This window comes from Ochotona curzoniae, unplaced genomic scaffold (genome assembly GCF_017591425.1).
Source record: "Ochotona curzoniae isolate NIBS_2020 unplaced genomic scaffold, NIBS_Ocur_1.0 contig_908, whole genome shotgun sequence".
Classification (NCBI taxonomy): domain Eukaryota; kingdom Metazoa; phylum Chordata; class Mammalia; order Lagomorpha; family Ochotonidae; genus Ochotona; species Ochotona curzoniae.
Window position 1 is genome coordinate 4,112,030 of NW_024466607.1, and position 21,842 is coordinate 4,133,871.

The 21,842-nt window shown below is 52.7% G+C and overlaps 1 protein-coding gene across 2 annotated transcripts in view; it reads right to left on the reverse strand.

Moving 5' to 3' along the window:
- Positions 1–11,899, reverse strand: part of SRGAP3 (SLIT-ROBO Rho GTPase activating protein 3) — a 133,974-nt gene extending 122,075 nt beyond the window's left edge. For both annotated transcript variants that reach the window (XM_040994885.1, XM_040994884.1), the window contains exon 1: positions 11,772–11,899. In XM_040994885.1, the coding sequence (XP_040850819.1) occupies positions 11,772–11,838 (67 nt within the window). In that variant the 5' untranslated portion in view covers positions 11,839–11,899. The remainder of the gene's footprint in view (positions 1–11,771) is intronic.
- Positions 11,900–21,842: the final 9,943 nt, after the last annotated feature.

Consider the following 21,842-nt stretch of genomic DNA (forward strand, 5'->3'; position numbering starts at 1 on the left):
ATCTTTAAAGAGTCCTCTACTCCTACATCACCCATCTGTCCATCTCTTTCTGTCTTTCTCTTTCTCTCCCCTAAGGCACTGTGAAGCATACAGGTCCCCCTGCCTGCATGCAGCTGCCTCATTCCGCTGCAGTCAAATCTGTCAGGGAGAACAGAACCCAAGCTGCAGCAAGCCAGGCCTTTCTGTACAGGGGGCAGTTGGAAACCTTGCTCATCTGCCCTGGACAGCATATTGAAGGCACCCTCCCTGGCTGTCAGAAATGGGAGGTCAAGCTGCCACCTTCAGTGGGCCCTGAACAAAAAAGCAGCTGCCCCTGGGAGGGGACCTTTTGTTGGGACTCAATTCTCTGCCCCAAACAAAACTCTCCCTTGAACACTTCCCACATGTGCCTCGACAGGGAAGCGGAAGTTTGGCAGAACCGGGGGGATGTGGGGCAGAGGAAGTCGCTGGAGGTGAGTCGAGTTCTACACTTTTATGCATATCTACAGCAAAACTGGGTCCTGGGGACCAGTGCACACCAACCGCTACAGTGGAATGCTTTCCAATAAGCCGATGGCCGTGGTCATCTGAAGGGGGCCAGTGTCACAACAGACAACGGGTCATGCCTGCTGACCTGCTGCCCCAGCAAGCTTGGTTCCAAGCCCCACCGTGGCCATGTTAAGCCCTGCACCTCCAAGTATTCACCAGTCAGTTTTATCTTCCTATAGCTGCATCAAAGTCATGAGCACCTGTTTTTGTTGTATGCAGGCATAAAAGAGATGCTGCATAGAACTCCACTTCCACCTGCTGGAGTGGGGAAGTCTGGGAGGAAATACCCTATTCCAGTAGTTATCTCAGGTGGTGACGGCTCAATTCTTTAATAGTCTTTCTATGTTCTTATTTTCCTGAATTTTCTAAGCCGTTTAAGGAGTAAACATCACACCCACAATCAAAGAGGGTTTTATAAGATGAGACTCATGTTTCCTGTCCACAGCAGCACTGCTCCCAGTGGTCAAACAGGGCTGCTGCCCAAGTGTCCACTGCTGACGGGTGGATGATAGGTGGACTATGGTCTAGCCATGTGATGGAATGCAGGTTCGGACACACATGGCAACAGGGATGAACCCTGAGGCCACTGCAGGGAGGGATACGAGCCAGCACAGAAAATCAGACCCTGTGCGATCCCACTAAGGTGAGGAGCTGAGAGGGAAAGCCAGAGAGACAGACCACGGAGTGGTGGCTGCCAGGGAAGGAGGCAGAAAGCATGGGGACAGTGGCTCAGCTTGATAAGAACAAGGTCACTACACCTGGTCAACATGACCAGAGTCAGCATGCCTGAACTCCACACTCCAAAAATGGGTACACTGGCAAGTTTCACGCTGTGCTTACATTTGCAGAAATATAGAAGCAGGCATTTGGCACAGCAGTTTTGTTGCCACTCAGGAGACCCACATCTCAAGTGGTCCCCTCAGGACGGCCACCAGCTTGCTGGAAAGCATCTTACAGTTCCCATTCCAGCCACTCTGCTAACTGTGAGCTCTGGAAGGTACAAGTGATGGCTCCAATACTCGGGTCCCTGTCCCCCACCACGGGGGACACACTGTTTTGGCCACATCAAACCTCTCACCATGTCCCACACCCCTATTCCTGCTCTTCTGGGCCTGCTGTTCTCTCTTCATGAAATGGCTTTCACCATACGGTGAGCTTCTACTCACCCTTCCAAACCCTACTCAGAAACCCTTTCTCTGTAAAAATTCCTCCTGCTTCCGGCGTTGTTCTGGCATCTATCGCACTGTACCATAACTGACTGGCCTGCTGTGTAACTTAACTGTCATTCTGGGAACCCTCGAGTCCCTCAAGGACAGGGGAAAGACTTCTTTTTGTCCTTTTTGGTGTTCCTGTCTCAAATGTACACTAGGAACACTGTAAACAGACCCCTCTGGATTCCCTGCGGCATTCCTGCCTGTCCTTGTCACTTCCTTCTCAGCCATCCAGCAGGTGGTTCTGCTGGATTCCTCATCTTCCTGAGTGAGCCCCCAGCTGGGATCAGGGGAAGCCCAGATCTGCCTCCTTTTGCACCTGTTCACACATGCCAACTCTATTTCAAGTTTGGCAAACACTGTGAGCACCCATCACACCCTAGACCTGTCCCAGATGCTAGCAAAACACAAATGCATAAGCAAACCAAAGGCCTGTTTTTCTACATCTTTCTCCCTGGTCTGCAGCCACAGGCAGGCCACTGAGAATTCAAGTTGGCTGGTCTACCACAGAGTGCAATCACACAGCTTCTGAGGCTGCAGGGGCAGAGGGGATAAAACAGCTGAGAGTTGGACACCAACAAGGAGTCAGCTGAATGGCCTTCTATGGAAGGAACATTCCAAACAGTGGGACAAGCCAAGTGTGAAGGCCCAAAGTGGGTACAGACCCGGAGAATACAAGGGGTCAGCAGGGGACAATATGGAGCGAAGACGACAAAGGGCTGTGGTCAGACAGGGACGAGGTGAGGGAGATCCCAACCCTGGAAGTCCCATCTAGGCACATGTCATTCAGGACTGTGCTATCTCCCAGCAACAGCAAGACGGACAGCTGAGCTCTCCAGAACTGGACAGGCCGAGACCCATACAAAGCACCAGGCCAGCGGCACTGCTGAACTGACCCTGACCTGCAGTCACTCGGTCCCTTCCCTGCTCAAAGTACCCTCTAGAAAGAGGCAAAAGCTGAGGGGGACTAGCAAGAGAGGCAAGGGAAGGAGCTGGTGTAGCCCGATGTGGACCACAACAGACCTGGCGGAGCAGGCCTTGGTTTCTCCTAGAACAGGCCTATCAGAATGCACACCTGTTTTTTCCACCCAGCACATCTCTATCTCTAATTTCACAGAACACACACAGGCTAGCACCACCCCACACACAGGCTGGCACAGAGATCGACTGGGGGACGGTGCCAAGGGACCCCGCCTACCAGCCCAGGTATTTCATAAGCATTGACAAGCAGTTAGCCGTGAATCACTTCCTGGGGAGACTGAGCCCCAAGACCCTGCTTCCTGAGGCAGTCACAAGCCCCACCCCTCAAAGAGGTAGCCCTATTCCCTTACCTAGAGAGACAGTGGGCTACAAGAACAAGCCTGGGATGGGGGTCACATTTGGCACAGCTGTTAAAACATCACTTGGGACACATGTACCCCAAGCCAGAAGGCCTGGTTGAGTTCTGACTCCACTTACAACTCCAGCTCCCTGCAGAGGAATATCCTAGGAGGCCGCAGGTAATGCCTCAGGTCCTGGGGTCCCTGTTACCCACACAGGAGACCCAAATGAGCCCCAGGCTGAGGCTGGTCAGGCATAAAGGAATAAAATTACAGATAAGAGATCTCTCTCTCTCACTCTGTTATTCAAATAAATTTTTAAAACGTTAAAAAGCAGCAGCCTGGCCTCTTCTCCCATGCACACAGGCCTCCTGCCCTGCTAGACACCACTACTCATCTTCCAAGCCAAGGTACCACTCAGCACCACCTCCCAGGCCATCAGCACTGGGCACAGACTCCATTCTGTCATGTTTATTGATCACCGACTGGATAGCAAGCTCTGGACTCCGGTGCGGCACCACGCAGACCACCCGCCATCCTCCTGGAGCCAGACAGAGCCTGGAAGCACTGGGAAGCCAGAGGGGTTCTCTGGCATCCATCTCCATGCCTATGGGCAGTCGCATTGCAGGCTGGTGTGAGGCAACCACACCAGAAGGTTCAGGGGGCACCTATGAAAGGACAGTGCATGGTTGTGCCATGCCCAGGGGACATCCGATGAGGAGGAGGAGGGCTGCCTCAGCAGGAGACAGAGGTCTGGGGAAGGGCAGGTGTCAAAGGTTAGGCCAACGCCCAGCCCTCATGCACCCCTTAGCCTGGGCCACTGCTGCATCTGCACCCAGCCTCCCCTCGCAGCACACAGCAGTGCCACTGATTTGATTTCTATGGACATCAGCTTTTAATCTGTGAGATGAGAATAACGACTACTGCCCAAAGCTCCAGGGGTCACAAAACGAGTGCTTGAACACACTACCAGGATTGCAGCAGCCAAAGGGAACTTAATTACCTCCTGCAGGAGCCAAACGAAGTGGCCGCCTGAAGCCCAGCCCCTGAGTGAAGAACAAGTAGAAGTTTCTGGAAAGGGAAGACTGTCCTCACATATTTTTGGTGGTTTAAAAAATAACAATACTAATAACCTTCCCGGGGTCAGTGTTCGGCACAACAAGTAAAGCCTCTGCCAGCAGTGCAGCATCTCGTATGGGTGCTGGTTTGTGTCCCAGCTGCTCCCCTTCTGATTCAGCTCCCTGCTAATATGCCTGGGAAAAGCAATGGAAGATGACCCAAGTGCTTGAGTCCCTGCGCCCACATGGAAGACATGGAAGCTTTAGCCTGGCCCAGCACTGGCCATTGCAGCCGTCTTGGGGAGTGAAACAACAGGTGGAAGATCTCTCTCCATCTCTCTGCCTTTATCTCTCTCTTTCAAATAAATAAATAAATAAATCTTCATCTTAAATTAAATTAAAATGTTTAAAACTCCAGGGATGTGTTCAAATGCCCTGGTCTGGTATGGTAGGCCCAACTTGCCTACTCCCTCCCCATCATGAGTGACCATGGGCTTCTGGCTCTACAGGGTCCAACTCTCCCAGCAAGCATCTCCTCCAGCTAGGACAGATGGGGAGACTCAGCACACAACAAAGAACACATCTTTCAAAAAAAATCTGCATTCCCATGAAAGAGATAAGGGAAGACATCATGTACTGAGTATGTGCCCACCCCCGCCCAGTCACCCACCCACTCCCCCTGGTGTGATGGGGTCAGGAGCGGGGGGCCTGTGGGGGTGACTGGGACAAGACAAGATCGTGAGGGCAGGCTCTTTGGCTGGGACTAGTGACCTTATGAATGGACTTCAAAATGTTTGGGGGGTTCCCACCCCCAGCACGATGGTATGCAGGCTAATCTTCCAACTGTGGTATTAGCACCCCACAGGGGCACAGGTTCATGTCCCAGCTGCTCCACTTCCCATCCAGCTCCCTGCTTGTGGCCTGGGAAAACAGTGGAGGATTGCCCAAAGTCTTGGAACTCTGTACTCAAATGGAAGACCTGGAAGAAACTCCTGTCTCTTGGCTTCACATCAGCCCAGTTCTACTGGTAACAGCCATTTAGGGAGTAAACCAGAGGATGGAAGACCGTCTCTCTCTCTCTATCTGTATGTGTGTGTAAAATTCTGACTTTCAAATAAAATAGATAAATCTTTTTTAGAAAAAAATGAAATTAGGGCCCGGCGCAGTGGCGCAAGTGCACCTTGCACGCCCGGGATCCCATATGGACGCCGGTTCTATCCCGGCAGCCCTGCTTCCCTTCCAGCTCCCTGCCTGTGGCCCGGGAAAGCAGTCGAGGACGGCCCAAAGCTTTGGGATCCTGCACCCACGTGGGAGACCCGGAAGAGGCTCCTGGCTTCGGACCGGCACAGCATCGGCCGTTACGCTCACTCGGGGAGTGAATCATCGGACGGAAGATCTTCCTCTCTGTCTCTCCTCTCTGTATATCCGCCTTTCCAATAAAAAAATAATAAAAATAAATCTTTAAAAGAAAAAAATGAAATTGAAAGAGATTCATTTTTGTGCCCCCAAATTCCAAAATCCACACCTAAAATTTTTCCCTGTTGTGTATTTTCTTTTTTTTTTTTTAAGATTTATTTATTTTTATTACAAAGTCAGATATCCAGAGAGGAGGAGAGACAGAGAGGAAGATCTTTCATCTGATGATCCACTCCCCAAATGAGTGCAACGGCCGGTACTGTGCTGATCCGAAGCCGGGAACCAGGAACCTCTGCCGAGTCTCCCATGCAGGTGCAGGGTCCCAAAGCATTGGGCCGTCCTCAACTGCTTTCCCAGGCCACAAGCAGGGAGCTGAATGAGAAGTAGAGCTGCCAGGACTAGAACTGGTGCCCATATGGGATCCTGGCGCGTTCGAGGTGAGGACTTTAACCACTAGGACTCGCCGCCAGGCCCCCTGTTGTGTATTTTCTGTAAAATTTATGAAGCCCTCTCCTAAGCAGGGATTTCAGTTTTATGCTTTTGCACCAAAATAATCTGACCCTGGAATTGCAAGTTCCATATCGGCAGAAGCAAAGAGGAAAGGTTGAGGAAGTGTGTGAGAGTGCCTGGGACAGACTGCCGGTTCTGCACCCAATGCTGGCTTCCAGCTCATGAGCACCCTGGGAGACAGCAGTGATGGCCCAGGCCCCACCATGCAAGCAGGAGACCCGGCCTGGGATCCAGACTCCAGCTGTCGCAGAGGATGGAGGATCTGCCTCTGTCTCACCACCTTTCAAAAAAAAACTAAAAACAAATCAGACCTTAAAAGAAGACAGAGTGCTCTCTCGCTCTCTCGCTCTCTCTCTCTCTCTCTCTCTCTCTCTCTCTCTCTCTCAGACACACACACGAACTCTGGAAGGTCACAAGCACACTTCGAGAGAGGCAGCTTATCCCGTAGCGGAAGCAGCCCATGCCGGGAGCTGAAACTGCCAACACCTTGATCCTCAACGGCCAGGCCTCCAAGGCTGTGAGAAACAACTGGAAAGTGCCCTGTCCGTGGCATTGTTACAGCAGCCCAAACCAACTAAGGTGCGTGGCAAGAAACCAGGGGCTCAGCCAATGAAATCACCAGAGTAAACTTAGTACCTTGCCAGCCACTCTCTCAACTGGTCACATGCCAGACCTCCACCAGCATGTCTGCCTTCGAGTGCCCACAGCTGACACACATCAGTGCAACAAAGGATGGACTCTGGAGGACAAGGGCAGCCAAGGATCTGCAGTCACTATACCCAGCAGGGGTGGCCTCGCTGCAGCTGGCTCAAGGGCCATCAGGCCCAAAGACAGGTCTTGGCTGTGCATTGGAAGCCCAACACAGGCACAAGTGGTGGGGACAATGTGAGATGGGAAGAGGATACAGAGGATCGCATGGAAGGGCCCAGTGTGACTCTAAGAGCACGGGTCCCTGATGGAGACAATGATCGAACCCAAGGCAGGAGTCCCGGCCCCATCACGCAGGCTTTTTAAGGGCCTCAGCTTGAATTCAAAGTGTTACAAACTGAGGACCCAACAGGCTCACACCACCCTATCCCATCGATGGGCTAGTCTGGGTGACACAGTGTGTTGTAAAAATAGAGCCAGCATCTAAAAACCAGGAGATGGTTTAGAAGCCCAGATGTCCCCAAAGCACTTCAAGCACTGACCATCCAGGGATGACCCTGACAGGCAGTGATAGGCCAGAGCCACACAGCAGCTATACCCCAGGTGGGCCCCACAGTGGACCACGGTCCCCTCCACTCTGCTTCCCTGACCTGCCTTCTGTGCTTGGCCAGCTCTTCTCCCATCGTCCTGAGCCCTAAGTAGGTTTCAACCACCGAATGCCACACACACTTTCAGACTTGGGTCAGCCCGGTACCCAGCTGGAGGTTGCACATGCTTGATTTCCTTCTCTTTGTTTATCATTATATTCCCAGAAAACTCCTAAAAAGCAAAACAAAGAAACTGTATCTTTCCCTTTGCATCTCCCCTAAGGCCCAGCACCAAATACAAAGTAGGTCATCAGTGTTTGCCAAATGAACGCATGAGTGAATGTGTGAGTGGATGAGTAAGTACACGGTCCTCCAGGATGGCCCTCTGCCCCTTCCTCCCTCAGCTCAAGCCTTGCGCTATTCCGAAGACAGCCTGAACTGAATATGGATATATAACAAGAGGTCAAACACAGTGGCACAGCGGATTAAGCCACCGCCCACCTCACACACATCCTGAAGTGGAACGCTGATTCAAGCCCTGGTTGCTCCAGTTTGTTCTAACTCTCTGTTGACATACCTGGGAAAGCAGAGAACCACTGCCCGCCCCAGGTGAACGTGAACGGCCCAGATGGAGATCCCTGCTCCTGGCTTCAATGCGGCCCTGGCTTGGGTACTGCAGCCAGCTAGAAAATGAACCTCAGACGGAAGATATCTCTCTCTCTCTCTCTTTCTCCCCCCCTTTCTGTCACTTTGCCTTTCAAACAAATCAAGTAGATCTTACTAATATAAAAATAAAAATAAAGCACTCAAGTCCACTTGTGCGTTCCTGTTACAATATTCTCCTAAGATAAGATGGAACCAGGAACTCTGTACAAATGCAAACCACCACTTTGGCTGGTGGCAGGAAATACTGGAGCCTAGGAGACCCAGGGCTCACAAATGCTATTGGAGCTCTCTGAGGACAGGGTGAGAGCCAGGAAACATATGCTCTGAATTTCAAAGGAGACAAAGCTAGCCACTTCCAGTTTGGAGAAAGGTTCCCAAACAGAGGGTGCAGAACCACTCAGGTGCACTCAGGGCAGGAACCTGTGTCCACGGCAGCACGCCCTGCTCCATTCCCTCCCAATGACAAGGCTCCTAGCCCAGGAGACTGCAGGACTACAGCTGACAGAACACACGCAGTGCAAGGAGCCAGAGGGACCAGCCAAAGAGGCCAATCTGACCCCGAGGTAAGGTTAAGGGTAGAAGCACAGATGGCACAAAGGAGGTGATGGCTGTTCCCGTTCCCCGACCCTGTCGAGTACTCACACTCAGAATTTAGCACTTTTTTCCAGGCCGGGTGCTAGTGGTACCACCTTTGAGAAGATCTTCTGGCAAGACCTCTTCAAAGACAGGAAGCTCTGACCCAGAATCCTGGCACCTACTGGAAAGCAGGAGCCAGCTGGCCCCCATTCCTAAGTGGTTTCACGTGGTGGAGCCTAGGTTAGGGCTGCCCTTGATTCAGGACGCGGGCTTGCAGGTCTCCTGGGATCACTACCATCCTCCCCTCTCTCCACCGCCCCCACCAAGCAGGGTTCTCTGCCAAGTACCCCAAGACCCTGAAGTCTGCATGCCAGTATGTACCTGCCCCCAAGGACTTTGGAGATAGTCCGTGTCTGAGAGGACCAGCTTACATCAGCAAACGAGGCTCATCGGAGTCAGGGGCTGACACTGAGGGATCCAAGCACCCATGGGGCGGTTGTGGAAGAAGGCGCGCCACCATCCATGAAGTCCCAAAAGGTAGGAACCATTCAGGCAATGGGTGGGCAAGACAAACAGGGCAACATATGAAAAACAGGCTTGCACAGGTCAGGACAGTGCAAAGACAGAACACACAGGACTTGGCTGGGTGAGCTCCAATCACTGGAAATGCGCCACTGCATGGCTCACGACCACCCAGCAGGTGCATGATCAGGGGGCTCTTGCATGTCTGATCATGCAAGACAAGACATGCGTCTAAATATTTCCACAACAGAAAAGAACCCTGTGGAGACACTCCCTTTGTTGGATCAGAAAATTCTTCACAGAGAAATACAAAGAAATTGAATCAACAAAGCACACAGTTCTGTTGTTAAATTTAAAATCTAAGTTCCCACCAGACTCCACAGGGTGCAAAAATCCGTCTGGTGAGGTGGGTCATTTGCTCCCACCCAACCTGGCAGCGCCCAGGGAGGAAAGTCCCAAGCACTAGGCATTATTCCTGGTTTTTGGCCCCATGGGCTTCAGAGACCAGAGCAACAAAGGCAAAGACAGAGCTCACAGGGCGAACAATGGGCCCGACCGGGAGACCACAGTCGTTGCCACAGAACCACCATCTGCCCCAGCCATCAATTCTGCAAGGGGCAGCATGGGCCAACAATGCATGCAGGAGTGGCCGGCCTGGGAGAAGCCTGGCCTTATGACCTTCGATGGGGTGCTCACTCACACTGGCCTCAGTTTCCCCACCTCAAGAATTAATTTCTCTGTCCACTGTGGAGGGTACTATGGGAGTGAGCTGGGTGCACAGCGGGAAGCCACCAGGCCCCAGAGGGCTTCTGGTGCAGCAGTAGCCTGGGCCGCATCTAGCGCATGCCAACTCCACAGACATGAAATCTAACTCCCTGGAACAGAACACTGAGAAATGCCAAGTCCAGGGAAAAAGTTGAGGTCAGATCAACCCATTTCCTGACCAAATTCCTTACCTGGTAATGCACGTTGATAGGTTGTTTTAAAATAAATAAACATAAATAAAGATGAAAGGCATGAAGTCAAAGAATGTGCCGGAGGCATCCATGCTGAGGTTGGCCCCCAGGTAGAGTTCCCTGGGCCTCTGGCAGCCGTGACCCCTTAAGAAACCAGATGAACCCGACCCCCAAACCCCAGGCTGGCCCAAATGCTGCAATTCCTCCCCCAGCCTCTGCTTGCACACAGCATCACCCCCAGAGGAGTATGAAGCGACACTAACTTGCCCCCAAGGGCATTTTCTGAGGCAGGGGCGGGGGACTGGCTTTAGGGCCATGCACGCTGCTTGGTCAAGGGCTTGTTTCTTGGTCACTCATCAGCAAGGCTGAGAACTAGTCAGTCACCAACACATTGCGAGCCAAGGAGGAGGGGGGCTGGGAAGAGGAGGGTGCTCAGCTCCTTAAGCCCCAGCATGCTGGTCTCCACCAGACTGACCGGCCAAAGACTGTGGGCAAAACCTGGGGGCTGAGGAGCCCCGCATCCGGTGACCACTGCCCTCACCAAGAATGCCAGCAGGTAAAGTGAGCAGGGCATCATCACTGCTAAGGCCTGGGGCACTGAGCAACCGACCAGTGGCTGCAGCACCTGAAAGCAGGCGTGGCCACCTCAGCTCACCGGAGCCCCAGGTGTCCACCGGTTACTGCAGGCCTGGGCCCTGACAGCCACAGAGGAGGTGTCCTGCATGCCCTCTTTCCCTCGGAGCCCACGACACGCCCTTGTGCCCCACCAAGCATTGCCACAGCCAGAAAACAGAAAGACATGGTGGGGCAAGGGCCAAGGCTGTGCTTGCAGCACGTCCTCGGGGAAAGGGTTATCAGAGGGCAGGGTGGACAGCCCCCCAGCTGACCCGAGGCCCTGGTGAACGGGAGAAGACACCACACACACTCACACACACACACCATGCCTGCAGCTCTGCAGCTGCACCCTTCCCTCCTGCTTCCTCCTGCTTCACATGGATTTGGGGAGCTGAAACTGGCACCCGGAGGGCATCCCACCCTCCTGGCAGGCTTCTCCAGGGTGGAGGAGCCAGAAAGCCGGGCGGCGCCTGCCAACCCCAAGCCACACGCAGAGGTGCTTTGAATGAGAGCTGCTGACCCCGCACGCTGGTGCAGGCAGCCACGGGGCAGCACACCGTGCGAGCCAAGCTCCCTCCTTACGCCTAAATGCCTGCATTAGCCTGGATCAATATACCCCATAACCGTTAATCCATGGCCACCCAGGCCAGCAAGAGGCGCCGACAAAGAAGTGCCACCCAACGATGCTGCCGGCGCCTGTGCACACACCATGTGAATGCCAGCCAGAGGGAGAGGCAAACCTAAAACCACCACGACAGACAAAAATCAAACGGGGCACAGGCAGCAGCTGCCACAGGGTGGGAAGAACACGCATCAGCCTTGAGGGGCCTCTGCCATGATGGTGACTGTCAAAATGGCCTGAGAGTGACATGTCAGCGCTAAGATGATGGAGTAGCCGCGACACTCCCAAAGTCGGGCGTAGGACCCTCCTTGCACCTGCAATGCAGAGAATGCATGCCCAGGGTTCTGATCTGCACACCAGCCCCAGAGCTCCCCACGGCTGAAGCGGGCCCGACCTGTGCTGCCGCAGCTGGGCCCCTCCACAATGTGATTACAGACGCACAGCGGCACTGGGCGATGGCAGGGAGGGAAGCCGGGCAGGGACAGAGCTGGGGCCAAGTAAAGGGGGAGGAGGCAAAACCCCCAGCCCATGCCTCACCTTTGATTTGAGCTTCGTACTCCGCGATGATCTCTTTGTCTTTCTTGAACTTAGTTTGAGATGACATCTTCCAAAGCGGCCGAAGGCACCGACAAGCTGTTGGGTTTCTTTCTCCTTTTCTTCTTGTATCCTCTCTCTTGAGCAACGATAATCACACGGCTCTGCTTCCCCGGGGTTTGGGGAGCTAACCTCTTTCCCCAGCCCTGGGGCTGCGAAGCAGGGGCCCCAACCTCCTTCAGGGAGGAAATGTTCCTTATTCACAGGGAAACAGCTGGAGTGAGCCTGCTCTGGTCAGCTCCTCTCGCAAAAGAAGACCCACCCTAGCAGCATGGTAACCTGCCCCAGATTTTCAAGAATTTTCTTCCAAAAAAATAATAGCTGAGAGCACTCAGGCACACACACACACACACACACACACACACATTCACGCATGCACACTCACCCAGACACACGTACACACAGTCATGTGTACACACATCTACACTCACACACACGCACCCTCACATGCACACAACACACTTACTCGCTCACACGCACACACACACATCCACAGAGAGGCGCGGTGCCTCCTGGGTCTTGCAGGCAGCTCCTGGCTCGCTCTCCAAGGCTCAGTGAAGGAGATGGTCAGGTTGCCAAAGGGACGGTCATCTCGCATTCTCCCTCTCCCTCCGTTGCCTCAGGTCTGACAGCCGAGCGAGGATCCAAGCCAGCAGAGCAAGCTGCAAGTTTTCACGCTGCAACGCTCTCGTCTTCCGTGAACCTGGCCGACTGCTCGCTGCTCGCCCTACAGGGCTGGCGGCAGCCGAGCTCTCCCCCACCGCCTCGCCTCGTCACCAGGCTCCGCCTCCCGGATTTTATAACAACTGACACATTGTAGCCTGCAGGAGAGCAGCAGCAATCACTGCAAGGCTCACAAAGGGAAAGGCAGTAGCAGAAAGAACTGGGTTGGCAAGGCCCGGGAGGCTCCTGCTGACTCCAGCCATGAGCCGCTGCGGGGATTTTTCTGTCAAACACCAAAGACCCCCCTTTTCTTGGCCAGGTGCAATTCAATTCAGCCTGTACGTGGAGGGCGTGCCCCAGGCTCGGAGTCCAGGGCAGGGCCTGACCCATGCGGGGAAGAGCCCTGTGATTCGTTGAGCCAGCTCTTGGTGCAGGGACAATGGCCAGCATTTGGAGTTTCACAGTTTCACAAAGTCTTTGAGACCAGCTCTGCAAAGAGGACCTAAGCCAGCGGCTTGTGGGGTTCTGGGCAAACTCAGAACTCACTGTGCCCCATTTTCCTCCTTGAGGAGAGAGGAGGAGGGGCTCTTCCACTCATTATTGCAGTAAATGTTTACTAAAAGCTGAGTCTAGGTTTGGCACCATTGTGCACACAGGAACGAGAAAATGACACACATACATATGTACATACACACACACAAAACGCCTGGACTCCAGGGCCTGTGCCTGCATATCACACAGATCGGGAAGGCCACCACCATTCACAGACTGTCCTCGGCAAAGCAGCCCTGAGCATAGCACAGTTTGAATGGTGCTCCTGGAGTTGAACCAAGCAAGAGGCCCTGGGAAGAGAAGACGAGAAACCAACATAATGGGTCAATTATATAACAGGGCAGGGAAAGCTAAGGGCAGTGAGGAAAGAATACTGCAGGGTGGGGGCCGTCCAGAAGGAGGGACGCTCTTGGGACGATGGAGGAAGAAAGCCAAGCTGCCGCCTGCAGTATCAGCATCCCATGGCACAGCACGGGTTCGAGGCCCGGTTCCTGTGCTTCACATGACCTCCTGCTGAGGCTCTCAGGAAAGCAGTGCTAACCCTGGCACCACGTGGGAGACCAGGCTGGGTTCCTGGCTCTTGGCTTTACCCTCATCCTGCCCTGGCTACGGCAGCCATTTGGAAAGGAAACCAGCAGGTAGAAGATATCTCCTGTCTGTCTGTCTCTCTCTCTCTCTCCCCTAAATATATAAATGAATAATTTTTTAAAAGCAAGACTGCAAAGAGCCCGGCGTGATGGCTCAGTGGTTAAGGCCTCACCTTGCATGCCCAGGATCCCATATGGGCACCAGTTCTAATTCCAGCAGCTCCACTTCCCATCCAGCTCCCTGCCTGTGGCCCGGGAAAGCAGTCGAGGATGGCCCAAAGTTTTGGGACCCTGCACCCATATGGGAGACCTGTAAGAGGCTCCTGGCTTCAGACTGGCTCAGCTCCAGCCGTTGCGGCCACCTGGGGAGTGAATCATCGGACGGAAGATCTTCCTCTCTGTCTCTCCCCTCTGTATATCCGCCTTTCCAATAAAAATAATAATAAAACAACAACAACAAAAAGCAAGACTGCAAAAAAAATTTTTTTAAAAAGCAAGACTGAAAAGCTAAGCTTCCCATAGTAGCCAGCACAGAGAAAGCACTCAACAAATGACAGCAATTATGAGTCTCCAGCTGTGTCATCCCCATCCCCTAGGAGACAAGTCAGGTGGAACAGTCCACTGTGGGCGTATGTACTGGTCTTTTACAGGTGGACTGGAGACTTGGATCCAGCACGTGACATGCCCACAGCCAGCAGCATTGCCACCAATCTCCCACCTGTCAGGAGAGAGCAAGGCTGCAAAACTGGGGTGAAGCACCAGAGGGTGGCCAACCATGCAGTGTCACCCATTTAGATGGTCAGCAACACTTGACAGCCCCCTGATAGAAATGGTCACAAACTTCCCAAAACAGGTGTGGACTCCTGTTAACACATGAATTTGCTTGGGTTTGGAGATGAATCCGATACCCAGGCCAGTCGCTACTGGGTTCTAAGAGGAGTGCCAGCTGCTGGGGTGTCCTCAGCCACGCCAGGCAGGGATGAGAAGGGGTTGGGTTAGACAATGGAGCATGTGGCCAAGGCCCCCAGACACAAGAGTGCAGGGTGCGTTCAGAGCTAGAAGTCCAGCTGGTAAGTCTACATGGAACACAGGAGGTCACAGGGTTTACAACCTGAAGCCATGGCCCTGCAGACTCCCAGGGCCTGCTCAAGGGGCCTCTGCCATTCCCCTTGGATAAGCCAAGAACAGCCAAAGCCATACGAATCCCCTGGGATTGGTAGCAGGGTGCTAAGCCTGTGGTTTCACAGAAAGTGGGCTGTGGACCGAGGGCACCATGGGGCGTAACCGTGTGGATTCTTCTTCTGGCTGCACCACAGGCCTCGGACTGGGGAGCTCTCAAGCAGGTGACCCCACCAGAATGCAGGAGCTTTGCAGACATCAGCTCTCTTCTCCACAACCAAACTTTCAAGTTCAGACATTTTTGGGGGATTCACAGGGTGGGCACTGAGCCACAGAAACATCTCAGAAGAGCCGTAGGAATGGAAGCAGATCCTGGTATAGAGGCCCGCACCCACCAAGGGCGAGTGGGAGCTGGGTGGGTGCTCTGGCTCTGCAAGGCATGAACAGAGACTCCGAGGGCTCTCTGGGGCTCAGTTTTCTGATCTGTCTAGTGATGACACCCTCAGCGGCTGCACTAGAACTTGCATGACCACAGGTTCACCATGCCCGGTACCAAGTATAATCCCCAAGACCCCCACACAAGCTGCCACCTGCCTACCTGCTCCATTGCCAGGGGCCAAGGGCCATCATCACCCCTAGAGGGATAGAAGGCCGGGGTGCTGAGACCACTCACCCAGGTCACACAGCAAGCTGGAGGCTGAGCTGTGACCAAGCACAGGGTCCAGGGACTCAGGCAGTGACTTTATTCCCAGGGGGACATCGGAGGAGGAATTCCTGCCCAGAATTAACCTAATTTTGTCACTCTCTGAATTTGTTTCAAAACACTCTTCAACTCAGGAGTTTTCCATTGAAAACAGAGAATGTGGAGTTAAAAATATCACAAAAACAAGTAGCAAATGACTGGGGGTGAGGCTTCCACGAGAAACAGAGCTAAATAATAGAAAACTCACTGAACCAGTTTCGTTCCTGGTACAATGCAAAAAAAAAAAAAAAAAAGAAAAAGAAAGAAAGAAAAAAAAAAGCTTCACTTGAAGCAAGAGTGACCAGAACCAGAGGAGCTTTCAGTTCAAGCATCTCTGTCTCCTCCCCCAACCCACCATGACTAATTGGGCAACATCCTCCACAGACGGCTACCCACGATGGCATCCTTGGTTGGCGCTATGAACAACCCTGTCATTCTGTCTCCTCTTAGCTCTGCCTGGGGAAGAAGGCATGGAACTCAGTTGGCAGTGCCATCACCAGCAAGCAGAGCACCTACTGAGACATGCATCTTGCAAGCACCCTTCCAAGTTTTTCACCTTCTTAGGTGCCCACAAATGATGCCAGGGAGGTGGCGAGGGGTGAGGTGGACCATACCATCTTTTAATCCCTGTTCTACTGATAAGGAGATGAGCTAGGGAATAGAAACTTTACCACCTAAACCCTATGCCTGGCCTCTCTATTTGGGTCACAGAAGCTAGAAACACCTGACAAGTCAACTACATGACAATTCTTTTTGCAAATCTGCCTGGCAAAAAAAGCTCCATGGGCACAAAGATAAATAAGGACTACTTCCTCTAATACACAGTTCAAACCACGACCTGTCAAACGGGTTTGCAGTGTTGACAGTTGGAAATGTCCCAGATGCCCACCAACGTACAAATGGATAAAGATGTGTTCTCAGCTTACAGTGGAATATGACTCGGCCATCATAAAGGGATGATGTACTGACACATGTCAGAGCATGCGTAAGTGAGCTATATACAAGGGCATCATGCCAGGGCAGGTGCATGGCACAACAGTCAGGATTCCTCCTAGGGGGGCCAGTGCTATGCCACAGTAGCTAGTGCCTGCACCCCACATGGGCACTGCCTCATGTCCCAGCTGCTCCACTTCCAATCCAGCTCTCTGCTAAAGGGCTGGGAAAGCAGTGGAGGATGGCCCCAGTGCTTGGGCCTCTGCAACCCATGCGGGAGACCTGGAGCAAAGAGCCGGCAGCCAGGGTGGCAAACCCCACACATCCCACCCCCATGGGACCAGCGTGGCTGAGTCTTTGGGTGCTGGTGGAGACACTGCAGGCACACACCATGCCACCCCAACACGTGCATCGAGCCCATGGCAGTGGCAGGCATGGCTGAAGAATGAAGTTCTAACTGGACTCCGTGGAAGGAGTTGCAGGTTAAATGGCCACACGTGGGAGGAAGGTTCGCACAGAGGCTGCAGAGACCAGCAACCACAGCACAGCGCCTGGCACACAAGAGACTCTCATGAGCATCTCTTGGGCTCCTTCAGTGTCCCCTCTCAGCCCTGCTCTCTGCCCTTGCTGGCCCCCCTCCTGGCCAGCCGTGCTGACCTGGGCCATTTGTCAGGAACCAGGTGTCAGCAAGGGCAGTCAATCACGCCCTCCACTGCACTTGGCTATCGGGCCCCACTGGCAGTGGCTGTGGTAATGAGGCCTCACCAGGGCCCTTATAAATACTCCAGCTGTTTCCTGAATGGGTATCTGGGCTTCATGAAACGTGGAAGAGGCCCAGCCCATAAATCCAAGAGAATCGCTTCATTTTCCCATTTCTTCTCCTCCCCCTCCTGTCTAATGTGTGGGGGACAAAGGGAGGGAGAGAGAATCGAGTCAGTGTTGGGTCAAGAGCCTGAATCCAATTACAGTGCGATTTGGACCCAGGCTCTTTATAGGAAATGAAATCAGCACCATGGCTGAATAATGTATTTTTTTTTTCAAATCAGGAAGACTTCCTGGGCTGTGCTGACGCAGAGAAAGAACGTTCCATCCGGTCTAACTTCTGCCCAGCGAAGATCAGGCACCTGCATTGTCCCGTGGCAGGAAGACAAGGCTGTGCCCTCATGCAGCTGGCTGAAGTGGGCAAAGCTGCCAGGACCTCCAGGAGCCTTTTTGATCATGCCCGGGACTGAGTGGGAAAGGAGTAGACCAGGAGAACATGAGACTCACACATGAATAAGGACAGCGATGACGACTTTGGGGAGGGAACCAATGGACAGCGACCACACCAAAGGGACTCCATCTATTTGAGAATCCGTGTCACCGACAATGGTGCCATAAGGTGATGCGCTCCAGGGATGCAGGCTCCGTGGGACTTGGTGAGGATCTTACCAGGCAGGCCTGTGAGCAAGAGCCAGGGTGCAATGCCCAGAGCTATCAGTCACTCACAGGGTCTGAGCTACTTCAGCAAGCACTCTGCCTTTTCTCCTGCTTAGAAACTGTCCTTGACCTTGGGTAACACAGGAGACAAGGACACGAACCCACACACTGTCTGGAGAATCAGTGACCACTGCCACTTGGGGAGCCTCACAAGGTGCTGTTTCCTATGCATAGCCACTTTCTAGCTGACCTGCGGGAGCTCCCACAACTATTGATATAGGTGTTCAGGCGCCACTTCCTATGGGTGAATGCAGAGAGGAGGGACCCATGTTGAGATGCAGCATGTTAAGCAGTGCATGCAAAGCACTGGCATCCCATATCAGTATGACGGTTCAAATCCCAATGGCTCTACTTCCCATCAGCTCCCTTCTAATGTGCCTGGGAAAATAGTGGAAGATAACCCAAGTGCTTGGGCCCCTGCCACCCACATGGGATGAAGTTCCAGACTCCTGACTGGGACTGTGGTCATTTGGGAAGATGCCAGTATTTGGAACATCTCTGTGTGTTATTCTGCCTTTCAAATAAATAAATCTTTACGCAAAAGAAAAGCAAATTTTAAAAATTCATGAAAATCGAGGGATGGATACCTGGAAGGGGTTAAGTCACTAGGCTGAAGATGACTCTGACCAACAGAATGGGAAGACCCAAGACCAATAAGCCAGTAGGAACTGGATCCTGCTGGCAGTCAGGTCTGCCGTGGACAGAATTCCATTCCCTACAGCTCCCACCCAAACAGCAGCTCTAACCCCTAGAGGATGGAGACGAGTCTTCAGGAAGTGACCAGGTGAGCCAAGGTCATAAGGGTGATGCCTTGTCATGGGGTCAGTGTTCTGAAGGTGTTGGTGGGTGTGGGAGCAGTTAGGAAACTGTGGGAGACCAAGTACTTGAAAGCCAGGGGAAAGAGAGAGAGAGAGAGAGAGAGACAGCATTCTCACCAGCACCCTGTTCTCACCACCCCAGAACTCAGCCACTTCACAACAGTGAGCAAACGCAGTCTGCTCTTTCAACCTTGTCCCCCTCCCAAACGTTGGTATTTACAAAACAGCCTGGGGAGCCCAGCCGGGTTGAGTCTTCCTCTGAGGCCTCAGCCCCACCTACTGACAGCAGCCTCCTGATTGACCCAGAGGCAGAGGACACAGTGGGAGAGCCCTGGACCCCTGGCCCACAGGATCTCCGATACAGCACGCACGTGATTTGTGAGAGCCAGCCATCTGGAGCCATTCACTGTGGCACACCTTGTAACTAGCACAGACCCACAAGCCTGGAGGGCCTCAGGTTGCCCTGGCCCCAGAGTTACAACATGCTCCTGTCGGCTTCCATCTCCTTCCCCAGATCTCTGGCGTCTGGTCAGCTACATCTATTACTCTCCTAGACTGTGTGACCCTGCCCAGTCTGCCAGGGCTGGGGACAGGACCAAGCACACACCAGCCAGGAGGAAATGCCAAGGAGCAGGCAGAGGGCGGAGTCTGGAGGCAGAGTCTCGGTCCAAGTCCCAGGATTGAAGCTGAGCCTCAGCCATGTCATCTCCTGAAAGACCCTATCTCATGAGATGAGGAGATAGCCTCGCCCTCCCAGCTGCAGCCTCCATAGCTGCACCTCAAGGCAGGAAGAAACCATGGGCATTTTCCAAGTTGAGAAAGGCCAGGCCTGCCAAGCTAGAGTCCACTGATGCACTCTATGTTCCCCAGCAGCCAAAGGAAAGGGTGTGGTTCAGTAGAACCAAGGGCCTAGACCGTGCGTCAGGGGAACCACATAGCCACCTTGCCTTGGCACCTCCTTTGCCATTGGCACCACTGCCTAGACTTCTTGGAGACCGGTCCTTACTTCTAAACCATGTGTGTCAACCCTCAGTGCCCTACGCTGGGGTAAAGTGCCACTCACTCACCCCACGTGACGTGATGCCTATTTGCAAGTCCTCCCAAGCACGCTTGATGGCAGCAGCATCGTGCCACACCAAGTGTGGTAGGGAAGGAGTCAAACTGCCTACGTGGTGCCTCTCAGCTGCACTCACTTCTGGTAGCCACTTATCTCATCCAGGGAAATTCATTAATTATCTGTCAAGACACTGAAACATTTCTGATGATACAATGTCCACATGAAAAAGCTGAGTGCTTAAATGCAGCTATTCTATGACCTCATCTTTTTAAATTTTTATTTTATTTGAGACACATAGACAAGTCTCCCCCCAAATGTCTGCAATAGCCAGGAGTGGGCCAGACTGAAGCCTGGAGCGGGGAACTTAATCCAGGTCTCCTACATGGGTAGAGCCATTTTTTGCCTTCCAGGGTGTCTACCAACAGGAAGGGAGGAGAGTAGGGACTTGAACCCACGCATGCTGCTAAGGATATGTAGGCATCCCAAGTAGTGTGTCAAAAGTCAACCTCTTATCTGTTTGTGTTTTTAGGAAAGCAGGAAGGTGGTGGCAAGGAGAGAGGGACAGGGAAGGAAAGAAAAATCTTACAATGTGGAACCAGCATTGTAGCCCAGCTGATTAAGCGGTTCAAATTCTGGCTGTTCCATTTCTGACCCAGCTTTCTGCTAATGTGCCTGGGAAGTCAGCAGAGGATGATAATTCAAGTCCTTGGGCCTCTGCACTCATTTAGGAACTCCAGATGAAGTCCCTGGCTTTGACTTGCCTCAGCCCCAGTCCTTGTGGACATTTGGGGAAATCACCAACAGATGGAAGATCGCTCTCTCACTCTCAGTCTGTCTCTCCTCTCTCTATATAACTTTGTCTTCCAAATAAATAAAACAAATCCCTAGGGGGGAAAAAACTTCATAAGGAAATGGTTCTCAAATTTTGAGAAATGCCTGGGTGACTTTAAACATGCTGTGTGTTTCTGACTCTGCGTGTGAGATGCAGCAGAAGAGTGCAGCTGCAGCTCCTGCTGCGCTAGCTGGGTGGGGAACCAGACTTAGAGAACCACAGTAAGAAACCAGGTCAATGGGAAAGCAAACAAGGTGGCCCAAGTGCATGGGCTTCTACCCCTACCCGGGAGAGCCAAATTAAACTCCTGGCTTCAGCCTGGTCCAGCCCTGGTTACTGCAGCCATCTGGGGAGTGAACCAGTACGTGCAAGATCTCTTTCTCTCTCTTTCTCTGTAACTCTGACTTTCAAAATGATACATGAATCTTTAGAAAGAGAAACAAGAAGATTCAGTGGTTAACTCTAGGCAGCAGGTCTAGGGGTAATTCTTGGCAATGCTGTATGATATTCTGTATTACTGCGTGGAAGTCATAAATGTGTCAACATTTTATAGTTAGAAAGGTAGACAATTCAGGTTACAGGAAGAAAAGTACTCAAGTACCCATGTATAATGAGTCAGTCCTCTCTGCCTTCTCTCCTACAAACTCCAAGAACAGATGCAACCGAGCTCTGGGTGAGTGAGTGTCTACTGGGAATGGGGTTGCTAGCAGGGCTCACAAAAGAAATATTTGGGGCATCCAAAATGTTTCCCTTGACTGGGGTGATCACCCGGAAGCACATTTTTACTAGGACGAAAGGGATCTCCCATTGGAGTCCTGTACATTTCCCTGTATGAAATTCAGCTTGACAAATCCACTGTCATCATCAATAGCAGCTCATTTACATATACTTACATAGAATGCAGATACTGCCACCACACAGCCAACAAGGCCCATCATCACAACCACTGTCAGCCTGGAGTGCCATGAGGAAGCTCCCCACAAAGACACAGCAAGGGAGGAGAGAGCCCAGGAACATTGGATTTCCACTTCTGCTGTTAGAAAACTATTTGAGAAAGAGATAACCAACCCACAAAAAGCCACAAGAAACCCTCACCTGCCTCCGGTGTTGCTGAGGATGATGGAGCTCTGCTTCCTTCCCAGGAAACGTCCTAAGCAGGAGACCCAACATGCACCTGCTGGGGTCCTCCACTCTGCTCTTCTGTGACCTGTGCCTCTGGCCCACGGCCCCCC